General features: G+C 45.0%; 1 protein-coding gene across 1 annotated transcript in view; it reads right to left on the minus strand.

Annotated features, from left to right (window-relative positions):
* Positions 1–509: 509 nt before the first annotated feature.
* The window catches only part of ENG (endoglin), a 53,582-nt gene continuing 41,184 nt past the window's right edge, over positions 510–12,907 (minus strand). Inside the window, exons 11-15 of the mRNA XM_033137546.1 lie at positions 11,936–12,049; positions 9,984–10,226; positions 9,036–9,096; positions 2,168–2,263; positions 510–949 (exon numbers count right to left, since the gene is read on the minus strand). Of these exons, the coding sequence (XP_032993437.1) occupies positions 831–949; positions 2,168–2,263; positions 9,036–9,096; positions 9,984–10,226; positions 11,936–12,049 (633 nt within the window). The 3' untranslated portion in view covers positions 510–830. The remainder of the gene's footprint in view (positions 950–2,167; positions 2,264–9,035; positions 9,097–9,983; positions 10,227–11,935; positions 12,050–12,907) is intronic.

Consider the following 12,907-nt stretch of genomic DNA (forward strand, 5'->3'; position numbering starts at 1 on the left):
AAGGGTCCGGACTCCCTGCCCTTTGTTTTGATAAAAGGAAGTGCTACCTCCCTCTCCTTTCTTGGTCCAAACTTCTCCCCACCTACTTCCTCATCAGAAGATGGTGGGACAAATCTACTGGCTCTACTTGTCCCTCATTTTCTCAGAAGGTTCTTATACAGAGTCTTGTGGATGTGTAAGACTCCCAGTTTTGCACTTGTATGCAATTTGAGATTATGGGCAGGGGTGGTAGTTTGAGCAACTATGGTAGCCCTCCCTGAAGCCTGTTCAGAAACTGGTTCCTGTTTTTCCTTTTATTTTTGGAAGCTATTAAGAAGTGTCTCCACCTGGACCCCAGGTTGATGATGGGCCTACAGCTTCCTTGCCCAAATTTCTCAGCCCCTTAATTACAGGCACTGAACAAACAACCAGCTTCTAAAACCAAAGGCATGCTACATTCTGTTTATTGATCAACTTGCTCACACTGTTTGGTTCTGGGTAGACACTGGTTCTCCTGGGATAGGCTTGCAGCCAGAGGCTGGCTACTCTCATGCCGCAGGAGGTAGAGGCCAGATGTCTTTTCTTGTGAGATTGCTCTGCTTCTCTTGGAGATCTTGATGGCTGTCCAAGGAGTTGGTTTAAAGTGCTGGCTGAAAATAGTCACCCCTGAGTATTAGGAGCTTTGGGATGGGGTGGGGGGAAACCATGAAACCTCTTTGCTTGTTTTCAGCTCTTTTCATAAAGGCTTTTCGTGTGCCTGACCCAGAGGAGTTCAACTTGTCCGCTGTTCTGACACTGCCCACAAGGAGGTGTCGAGAGTCAGTTGTGCCCAGTCCTTAGTTTGGGGGCTGCTATGCCATGCTGCTGGTGGAACAGGGGGTGCTCTGTGTGCTGCCGATGCTGTGGTTGGTGCTGCTGCTCTCTGAGGCTGGGGGGTTTGCTGAGACCGGTTGCATCTTGGCCATCGGACCTGGAATTCAATCACGAGTTGGAAAGGAGGGAAACATGTTAAGAGGGATGGGGTGTGAAAGGGATGCTCTACAGCTGGCCTAGCTAGGGGTTGACAAGGGGACAGAAACCACATGGTGGCACTTCCTGATTTGGACCAGCCATCACCCTCGCAATGCAGAGATTAATCCCGCTTGTTGTCCAAGGCCTCCTTTTCCCAAGAGGGCGGGGAGATCTTGGCCAAGCTTATTGAAAAGGAAGACAAACATTTCATGATTTCTCTTGGCTCCTTTACAGAGATTAGGAAATTGTTCTGGGTTCCAACAAGATGTTACTGTACTTGGAGGAGTGGTGGGAAAGGAGCTAAGGAATGTGAGAGAGCACAGATAATAAAGGCCAGCTGTTATTTGCCATGGCTCATTGATAAAGCATTGTTCTGATTTCAGAAGGCCCCAGGTATAATCCCTGGCATTTCCAAGGAGGGCTGGAAATGTCCCGTGTCAGAAACCTAGGACAGCTGCTGATAAGGAGTGTAGTGAATCCTGAGCTAGATCAAACCAATGGTTTAACTCTGCATACGGCAGCTGTATTTTTAATTAAATCAGACCTTTATTCTGAACGATGAGAACTGTAACCTTAATTTATTAAGGGAAGAGCTGTAGCTGGGTGGCAGAGAACCAGCTTTACAGACAAAAAGTCCCAGATTCAATCCCCTGGCATCTCCAGGTAAGGATGGGAATCTCCCCTGTCTAAAACCCTGGACAGCTGCTGCCTGTCAGTGCAGACAACACTGAGCTAGATGGATCTATGGCCTGACTGAGCATATGGCTCTCACCCCCTAATTTCAAATCATGCATGTACAGGCACATACAGTGGTGCCCCGCTAGACGAAAATAATTCGTCCCGCGAAAATTTTCGTCTAGCGGGGTTTTCGTCTTGCGGAGCGGCAATGGGAGCCGCGCTCCGCAAAACGAAAAAAAAAAAAAAGACGAAATTTTTTCGTCTTGCGAGGCAGCCCCATAGACTTTTTCGTCTAGCGGGGCAGCCTCCCGCTAGACGAATGCTTTCGTCTAGCGAGTTTTTCGTCTAGCGAAGCATTCGTCTAGCGGGGTACCACTGTACAAATTGTCTTTGTATGCATTTGGCCACTTGCTTTCCACTTCAGGGAGCCTCCCACCTCAATCGAACCCCAAATATGGACCAGTAAGACTGCAGTGGCTTAGAGGTGCCCCGTACTTACGAGTGTGAGAGTAGATGTACCACAGCGTTGCGGTGAGCATGACTCCGATTAAAAAGGCACCAAAAGTTATTCCCAGCACAGTTCCGATCCCCAGGCCTTGATTTGCACAGGAGGAAAGCAACAGTTAGGGGTTTGGCATTGCATGCATGCAGTGGCCTTATTTATTTATTCATTTATTTCATGAAATTTATATCACCACTTGATTGCAAAAAAAAAACCTCAAAGCGGTTCAGAAAAAGATAAAACCAGGAAATCAGGAAAAGTTTACGATACATTAAAATATAAAAAGAAGTTAAAATACTAAAACAGATTAAAACTCATGCCAGCATTTCTAAGCATCTGGGTAGTCTTGTCTAAAGAAAAATGTTTTTAGCAGGTGCCAGAAAGAGGACAATGAAAGCTCCTGCTTGATCTCAAGAGGCAGGGTGTTCCGTAGGATACGTGCTACCACACGGAGCAATTGAGTCCTTACAAATGCTGAAAGGATATTGTGTGGCACTTGTAGTAGTGCCAATTCCACTGATTGAAACAGTCAAGTGGGCCCATGTGGGGGTAAGGGTAGCCTTGCTCTTCCTCACCACTGTGTGTTAATTAAAAATGTTCTCCCTCCCAGCCATTATTATCTGCTGAGCTTGAAACATCAGAACATTAAGTATTGACCAGAATATTATTTTTTAAGAAGAAGAAAAAATGTTTTAGTAATTCAACTCTCCCACACAGTTGTGTTTTGAATTTCTTAATCTAGACTAATTCCACCCTGCAGAGTCATTGTAGATTTTTTTTATTGCCATTTCACCCATAATCATGTATTGTTCAATTTTGCTCACATTTGAGAACTTTGGCCCTAGGACATAACCAAATGCAAGGGGGCAAAACATTTAAAAAAGCTAGTTACAGGTGAGACTATTTCTAGGCGGTTGCCATCTTGTGAGTGGGACTGAATCACACACCAACAAATCCAAATTGTGCAATTAGTCCTGGACTTTTTGCCCAAGGAAAGCAATAGAAAAATGCAAGATAACAATGGCTTGATAACTTCCCCGCAAACAAATGAGAATGTATGCTCAGCAAATCGTCGATACCCTTAAACCTCCCTGAAAACTTCATGTAATCAAATCAGGATGTACGTTCAGTAAATAGGTAGGAAGCAACCTGAATTGCAGATTTGCATAAAGAATGGCATAGCTGTGAAACAAATTTGCAGGGAAGGACAATAAGAAAGTTCTAGCAAGTTAAGAACCTAAGAAGGGTTTGGCTGCTGGATCAGGTCAAAGGCCCACCTAATCCAGCATTGTGTTTCCACAGGGGCCAACCAAATGCCTCTTGTGTTTCGCAGCGCTTGGTAGTCAAAGGCACACTGCCTCCAACTTTGGAAACAGGGCATTTGCAACCATGGCAAATAGCCACTGAGTTTTAACAGCTGCAAAGGCAAAATGCGAAATTCTCTCTTCTGAACAACTAGCCAACAGGCAGTAGCCCTGCCCTCTTTTGCATATAGCCACCCTGTTTACTTTATGACCATCTCTGTAAATAACGCTTCATTACAAGCAATATATTTCTATTTGCTCTGTGTGTGTGTGTGTGTGTGTGTGTGTGTGTGTGTAACTAGATGACTTGCTTCTTATAAATGGTTTTCAAAGGAGATGTATTTCACCTTAAAAAATCTCATTTAAAGAGCTAGTCGTCATTTGTTTTTCAGGATGCTTTGCCAGACCCCTTGGGAAGAGTTCTGTTAGGTGTTCAAGGTCCTGAAGAAATTATGACCCGGTTAACCTAATGTTAAGCCATGGTTTATTTAGCCAAAGTGCGGTTTGTTTTGAATCCATTCGAGTAGAGTAGACCAACTAAAGTTTGTTTCTTTGGAAACAAACCATGATGTGAAGCCATGGTATTATATCCATGGTATTATATCACTGCATAAATAGAATGACTATTCTCTTCCTCTGCCCTACCCAATCTCCATCTACTTTAGTTGGATTTATCAGTGGCTTATGAACCATGGCTAGGGTTGCTATATGTCTGGAATTTTCCGGACATACCCGGAATACTGCAGTCGGAAGCAGTGTCTGGGCGGAAATTGGCAAAATGTGTGGGGAAAGCTGGACATCTGGAAACCTATGCTGACGTTGGTTAGTTTGTTTGTTGTTTTGGTGATTTCCCTTAGAAATAGTTTGGAAACAGCGAATTTCTTTGGTGATTCTGCCAAAAAAAGTTCAACAACTTTGTGCCCAGATTTTCACTTTTTGAAATATGGCAACCCCCTAACCATGGCTTGCTGTTATGTCCAAACCAAAACCTTTGCTTAACCATGGTTGGACTTCTTCATCCCAGATGCTTTCCAAGCTACAGATGCATGAGGCAAGAGTAGCTGGAAAACAAAGCAAGCTCATTTGTGAAACAATTGGTGCCTAGTCAAACAAACCATAGCTTAGCACTCATGTGTGAATTCTGCCTCCTCCACTGCCCAGCCAAGGCTTCTCTCCTGCCTCAAAAGCCAATCCTGCTCTTGAGCCCAATCTGACACTCAAGGCGTCTAGATAAAGTTGTAGAAAACCACATACACAAAGCAAGAGACTGAGGGTCTAATGAAAGCATGGCAGACGTGTGTGATGTGCCGGGTGAGTCCCCACTGGGGCTGGGTTCGTGTCAAAAGCTTTTCCTTGCTTTGTTATTTTCCGTCCTGAGGGAGACGTGCAAAACAGAGGCAGGAAGGAGAAGAGTTAAGGTAGCAGGATGACCAGAATCCATCCATTTTTGGATGAGGCCAGTAATTCAATCAATTCTGCCTGACAAAGGACAGTAAGCAAGGAGGGACATACTTCACCCTGCCATAAAATCACTGGCAGGCTGAAGTGGTGTCAGCAGCAGCAAGACAAGACAAGAAAAGAAAAGAAAAGCAGGATGAGAGAGAGGCTGTCCTGAGAGAGAAACACTTATTCTGCTTGGTAACTTGGTAGAAATTAAACCTGTTTCCTGCTTTCTGCTGTTCTGGCCAAGGAATGCAAAAATTCTAGTTGGTAGGGTTGTATCTACCTGGTTCCTCGAGATGACCTGTTTATGGATCATTCATCCTGATTTGCTTGAATAAAACCTATGCGGAGGGTAGTCTCTACATGGTTTTTACTGAGCATTCATTTTGATTTGCTTGCATTGCATATATACACCTTCCTGTTAATCATTCATTCACCCTACACTTGTTAATTCATTTTCCCTTCACTTTTCTAACTGGAGAATATATGTGCAGTTGTTGTTTTTTAAAGTGCATTTGTTCTGCCAGGGTGACAGAGCACTTTAAACCACTTTAATTGGATAAACCTAAATTTCTATATGCAGTTGAAACCCCACTCCCCCCAAAAACACTTGCAGTCTGGAAGTGACCATCAAAATGAACCTAAGATAGGTGCCACTTTCACACCGTGCATTTAAATAATTACGTCTTCCCTCAAAGAATTCTGGAAGCTGTTGTTTGTTAAAGCTCCGCTCCCAGAGCTTCAATTCCCGGAGAATTGTAATTCTGTGGCAGGAACAGGAGTCTCCTAACAAATACCACCATCCTTAACAAACTACACGCCCCAGAATTATTTGGGTGAAACTATGACTGTTTTAAATGTTATAATGGTGATATAAATGTGTGGTGTGGATGTGCCCTTAGACATGTCCATATAATGGATTATTTCCAAGCTTACTCCATTCTTGATTCACTGAAAGTATTAGACTAAAGTTAGTCATGCCCATTAATTTTTCAATGAATCTTCTCAGTATGCCTAATGTTGGATGCAAAGCCTGCCCTTAAGATGCAGTTTGCTATCGAAATATTACATGATACATACTAAAGGTAAAGGTAAAGGGACCCCTGACCATTAGATCCAGTCGTGGACAACTCTGGGGTTGCGGTGCTCATCTCACTCTATAGGCTGAGGAAGCTGGCGCACAGGTTCCAGGTCATGTGGCCAGCATGACAAAGCCACTTCTGGCGAAACCAGAGCAACGCACGGAAATGACGTTTACCTTCCCGCTGTAGCGGTACCTATTTATCTATTTGCACTGGTGTGCTTTCGAGCTGCTAAGTTGGCAGGAGCTGGGACAGAGCAACGGGAGCTCACTCCATCGTGGGGATTCGAACCGCCAACCTTCTGATCAATAAGCCCAGGAGGCTCAGTGGTTTAGACCACAGTGCCACCAGCATACTAGATACATACTAGTCTGTTTTAATCTAGGTACCCACATTTCCATCTCAACCTCAAGGTAGGCTTAGGCTTCCCTACTACAACTTCGCATATAAATTAAGTTCCTAGGGCAGTTCCAATTAGTCTGTGCTGCAAACACACTTGAAACGCTATGTCCCTGCACCTCAGTATAGATATTGTAGAGCTAGTTTTGGGGCAGAAAAGGCAGCCCAAATGATCAAAGTGATGGAGCCAACTCTCCTATGTAGTGAGGTTGTAACATTATTATTTTGGGGGGTGGGAGTGGGGGGGGGTGGTTAGTTTAGAAAAATGGTGAGTAAGGCAGGATGTGATAGAGGTGTATAAAAATATGCATGGTGTACGTAAGAAGTCTCCCAACAACCCACCCCATTCTATAAGACCAGAACTGGGGAACACCCAGTGAAGTCAAATTACAGAAGATTCAAAGCAGACAAAAGTAATTGAATTTGTTCCCACAAGAGGTAGTGACCGTCACCCACGTGGACAGACTAGACAAGCCCAAGGTGCGACTGAATGCCCTGAATGCAGCGAGAGTGCTGTTGTGATCAGGTTCCGTATGCAGGCTTCCCAGAAGCACCTGGGGAGTCACTGGCCTGATCCAGTTGAGCTCTTGGTGTGTTAGTTGCTACTCTTGCTTGTGCAATCTTTTTTCTTCCCTCCTTGTCTCATGTGGGGGAAATGTCTGGACAATGAGAATGGAGGCAGCTCCCACTAATTTGGATTAGACGGCAGTGGGTGCTGGCCTCGCTCTGTGCAAAGAGATGCCTTATCTCTTGCATACCCTTATGGCTACATCCAGTTCCTTCACCCTTCTCTGCCTACCATGTGTCTTCTTTATCTGAAATTGCACAGACTTCTGGATCAAAAACTTGTGTATTTTACATGTTGTGAGCAGGCAAGAGCCACCGCAGCTGGCAACTGTATCTCGAGGACAGGAAAGGGGGAAGATAACATCCTTTGTCTTGTGCTGTCACTGGGATGCATCAAGTAACTGATTCCCCAGTGCCATCAGCCGTGTGCATTCCTCTCCCTTATCGCGTCCGTTTACATTGGTTCCAACTCATATCCCAACTTCGCTTCCTCTTTCTGCGCCCCCTCCCCCTCCCCCCGCTGCCAGAATTTCACTTATACAAAGGTCATGGCACACACCTTCCGGAGCGTGCAGCCTAGTCTCCATTTGTGGCTCCTACCGAGCTGCTACCATGGAGACACAAGCACCACACGGCTGTAGCAGTGGCAGCAAGCCATAATTGTGCGAGGGGAGCAGAGTGACAGGAAATGCTTCCTAAAGTGTGGGGTTGTGGGGGGGAGCATAGGGGGGGTGAAAGGAAATGCTATGATTGAGGGAAGATAGGAGGCCAGCTTCTCAGAGGGAAATGGCAGGGACTTTGGCCAACTCTGCACTCAAACTGACATGACAAGCTGGGAATCTCAAGGAAAGAACCCAGGCTGTGTGAGTTGCATTCAACCAAGTCCTGCCCAGAGTGGACCCATGGAAATTAAGGAGCCCAAGTCATTCGTTTCAGTGGGTCTGCTCTGAGCAAGAGCAACATCAGAGACAGGCCTGTGCTTTCTTTCTGCTTACAGGACGTTTCACAGCATAGTTTTGTTGAGAAATAAACTCTGCATGGTTCCCTTTGGTTTCTGGAAAAAAATCAAGCATGCAGGGCCTCAAAGCATGTATAGAGTAATTTCTGCTGATACTATGTAGGGAAAAAAATGTTTTTGTTGCTGGGAGGAGGCAGGAAATGGGCCTAGGGACTACCTCTGAGAATGTGCAGTTAGGTTTCCCACCAACTTAAAGGCTGGCATTCTGGGATGTGTATTCCCAGTGCTTTTTTTTCCTTTTAAAAAAATGTTTAGGGGTACTCTCATTCCATCTGAGACTCAGGAAACACCATGACAGGAAATGAGGCTGCCATCGGGGGTAGTAACGGAACTGACAATTCACCATGCTGTTCAACGGTACTGAAATTCACCATGCTAGAGAAGAAACTATTGAAATTTTAGTTTCTTCTCCCATTAGATTCACAAAACGTTTAGGGGTATGTATACCCCTGCATCCCCCCCCCCCGAAAAAGAAGCACTGTGTATTCCATTCCATGCAGTTGCCACCAATCAATCAAGTACTGAGTAATGGTGTGATGATTACGTGCAAGATCCCTTAACAGCAGGGATGGGCGATCTGTGCCCTACCCCCAATGTTGTTGACTACACCTTCTGTCAGCACCAGCTAGCACAGCCAAAGGTCAAGGACAATGGGAGTTGTAGTCCAACAACATCTGATGGGCTACAGGTTCTGCATCCTTGTTTATGGACCCAAATGTTCTGTTAGACCAGGGGTCGCCAATGTGGTGCCCTCCAGATGGTACTCCAGCTCGCATCAGCACCGGTCAGCATGGCTGATGGTCAGGGATGATCAGAACTGCAATCCAAAATTTCTGGAGAGCATCACATTGACTATCCTTATGTTAGATAGTTAACAGGTGCTTTATAATGAGCTGTGAATCCTGTGTGTGAAGCATGGAGAAAACACAAGGCACCATAAACAACGTACACGTTGTACTCATAACATGCACAACTCTAGCCTGGTGGTCCTATTCTGAGTCTGTATAGCCTAGTTCCTTTTATATTAAATATATAAGGGTCAATTAACTCACCGTGAGATGGAGAGGCAGGATTCTTGAGCATCACCTTTATGGAAGCATTATAGGAGCCATGCTAGAAGAGAAACAGAATGGAGGTTGGGGGGGGGGAGCTTTAAAACGAGGTGAATATTTAGCTCATTTAACACAACTGTTCTGTTTTCCTTAGAGAACACTTCATGAGTGGCCCAAAGGGTTATCTAAAACATTTTGTACAATGTAAAGTTGGGGGGGGGATGCAAATTACAACTGCACCCAAGTGTGGCCCTCAGGCTGAGAAAAAAAGCTCCCAACCTCTGGCATAAAGGATTGTAACTGTATATGACAGGCTGAAATCAACATACATGGATCCTTTTTCAACAGATTTGGGTATGTTGAACTACTACAGGGGTGGCCAACTCCTAAGAGACAGTGATCTACTTACAGAGTTAAAAACTGGCAGTGATCTACCCCTTTTTTGGGGGTGGGTTCAGGTCAAAGTTGTTGAGCTTTTTCGGGGGAGCCAGTGATCTACCACAGACGTCCAGTGATCTACCAGTACATCACAATCTACCTATCTACCTGTTGGACATGCCTGGTTTAAGATATATGTGGTGAGGACCCCATTTCAGTCCAAGGGGTGAGGACCCCATTTCAGTCCAAGGGTCACATTCCTCATAGAATCATAGAGCTGGAAGGGACCCTGAGGGTCATCTAGCCCAACCCCCTGCAATGCAGGAATCCTGCCCACAGCCATCCCTGGGTGAGCTCAAACCACCAACCTTCTGGTTAAGAGCCAGGCAGTCTGACCCATTGAGCCATAGGAGGTGGTCCCCATGAGCACCTTTCCAGGAGCCACATGCCATTGATTAAGAGAGCCACAGGCAAAAGTTGGGCACAGTACATAACTACCACACTTCCGTTTTTACAGTAAACTACTGGCTCTCAAAGTATGGTTGGGTTAAAGGCATTAAAAATATTCACCTGGTTCTCCCGATCTGCTTGGCAAAAGAGTGTGGCCGACAAAGTTGAATGTTGTTGTTCTTCAGCCTTGTAGATGAAACTAAAGCGACTGGTCTTTGTGTTGGGGGAATTCAAGATCTCCACAGAATAGCTTTTTGGCACACCACTGCGGATCAGCATTTGTGGGGATGTTTGGTCAGGGATTTGCAGGTAACAGTCCTGGAGTCGAAGAGGAGAGTTCCCATCAGCTGTCTGGAATGACACCTATTGAGAAGGGAGGCGGAGAAAAGGCAGAATGTGTTCAAACCTGGCCCTTGAATTGAGAATCTGGAAACTGGGATTTACATGACTCAGCTGCTTTTATTCTTAGTTCCCTTACCTTCACTGCAGGAGTTGAGCCCCATACCTGTAGCTCAGGACTATGTAATTCCCCCTCCCCCACAAGGGTTTTTGATGACCATATAAAGCAGCTCAGCTTTTGACTGCAAGTTTTTTTTTTTACAGCTTTTTGAAACTTTATAAAGTGTACATTACTGGAATTCTGAGGCCGAGGGGGGAAGAAGCTGCAGGAGCTGTAATTTAATGTCACGGTTATCTCAATCACATAGTCATCGTGACCGCCTTCAATAATACTTTGAGAGATCAATCCTATCCATGTCTACTCAGAAGAAAGCCCAAATGTGTTCAGTAGGGCTTATTCCTTAGTGCAGTGGTTTTTAACTAGTCAGTATGCTGTGGCAACACTGTCCTCTGTCCCTCTTTCCCTCCCTCCCTTCTCTGATGCCCTCTCACATCTCTGCCTCCCAAAGGCTTGGGCAGCTGTTTGTTACAGCAGTCCTGGCTATAAGCTCCGCAGGCGAATGGTGCCTCTGGGGCTGGCCAGGGGATGCTGGCCGACAGGAGCTGAGGTGGCCTCGGAGTAAGCAAGCAAACAGGTGAAGGAGCCCAGCCAGCCAGTCCACCAGCCCTTGCTGTTGGGAATGGACAGACAAGTCCCAGGCCCCTGTGGGGCAGTGTGAGGAGGCACCTCTCTTTGGGGCAGGGCAGCTCAGAGACCAGCTCAGAGATGGGAGAGGAGAGGAAGCTGAGGGAACACTCCACAAGGGAGGGTGTTTGAAAAAGGGTGAGAGGCTGCCAGCAGGCAAGGGGTGACATAACTGGGCTCCTGAGCCCCACAGGGCTGCCACAGAAAGAATGTAGTTGGTCAAGGGAGGCGTGGACACAAAAAGGTCGAAAACCTTTGCCTTAGTGTGTTTAGCATGGAATTTGCCTTTTCCCTGGCCACTGTACACTGGGTTGACATCTTCACTGAGCTTCCAATATGGCTCCAAGATCTTGTTCCTTTGTCACCACCAGTTCAGACCTCGTACGTGTATATGTAAAATTTATATTTTTTGTCCCAACATGCATCACTTTACATGTTTACAATTGCATTTGCCAGTTTAATGCTCATTCACTCAGTTTGGAGAGGTTCTTTTGGAGCTCTTTGCAAATGTCTCTTTTTGTTTAAACACCTCTGAGCAATTTAGTTTCATCAGCAAACTTGGCTACCTCGCTGCTCACTCCTAACTCTTTATCATTTATGAACAAGTTTAAAAGCACAGGTCCCAATACTTATATTTAGGAGACTCCACATTCTATGTCTCTTAATTTGGAGAACTGTCTATTTATTCCTACCCTTTGCTTGCTGCAACTTAACTAGTATGCCATCTGGGGGGAAAATGCATATTTTAACAAAGTATTTCCCCCACATATAATGTATTTTTGTATGTTATTTTCACCAAAATATGCATTTTGATGCACACTTTGCCACAGTATATGCATTTTCGTACATATTACAAATTCAGAGAGGTGCAGATTTCAAAGGATGGCAGTGCTTTGCTTCTCACATTGCTTTGGAATGTGTGAATTAGATAGGGTTGCCTTTAAATATTACATTTATTCCCTATCCCTATATACAGGATCAGCAGTACCTGGACGTAGGTGACTTTGTTAACTTCTACCACAGTGGTGGATGGTGAGCTGAAGTCAGGCGTCTGGTAAAGATGGAGAAAGAGCTTCTCTGGGAGATCACACTGAAATGGCACCTATGATAGAAGATAAAGGGGCAACAAACAGGTCCCATATTAATACATCATTTTCTCTAATATCAAACTTGGATATGGAAGCAAAAAGGGGCTACCCCAAAAAAAGGTTGTGCTTTCAACATACTTCAGGGACTTTCTAAGTATGCAGAATATCATACGTTGTAAATTTAAATTATTCTCTCTTGCAAACGTTTTCAAGCATTTTTATTGTTTAAGTGCATTGGGTTACGTATTTTGACATTTTATTGACGGGGGGGGGGGTTATTGGCAATTGCAAGCAACTTTGATGGGAACAGACTTTGGTAATATGGTGCCCAAGCAAGGACAAAATTTGCCCCCCCCCATGCCTTATTTTTATGCCCTCCTTCCTCTCGCCTTCCGTTCTGCACATGCTCTCAAGTGCATTGCATTATAGTTCTGGCAATTCAACTGGCCATCTAACCGGAGCCTGACTTTGAGTAGGTACCACTGTATGTTGTTGTTGCTGCTGCTGCTGTTTTGCACCCCCTTGGCTCGGTGCCCTGTGTAGGACCCACACTGCCCTAAATCTGGTGCTGACTTTGTGGGGGGTGTTCCTCATATGGTGGTGTATCAATTTTTATGTAAACATTTTATGCCCCTCAAAATAGCCCATGATCTTCCAGGACCTGCAAAATATTTGGGCCATAGAGATAAGAAACATGCCTATTTGTAAATAACCAAGAGATTTCAAAAACACCATATGTTTCCAATGCTTTTTCCTCACAGAGAAACAGGCTCACAAGGAAAGGAAATGTTTCAAAGGCTGTCTCTGGAGTATCCTTCTAGACTGGGAAAATGGCAGTACAAAACAACTGTTTACAACTAAGCCAGTCATGA

The sequence above is a fragment of the Lacerta agilis genome, chromosome Z (genome assembly GCF_009819535.1).
Source record: "Lacerta agilis isolate rLacAgi1 chromosome Z, rLacAgi1.pri, whole genome shotgun sequence".
In the NCBI taxonomy this organism is placed as follows: domain Eukaryota; kingdom Metazoa; phylum Chordata; class Lepidosauria; order Squamata; family Lacertidae; genus Lacerta; species Lacerta agilis.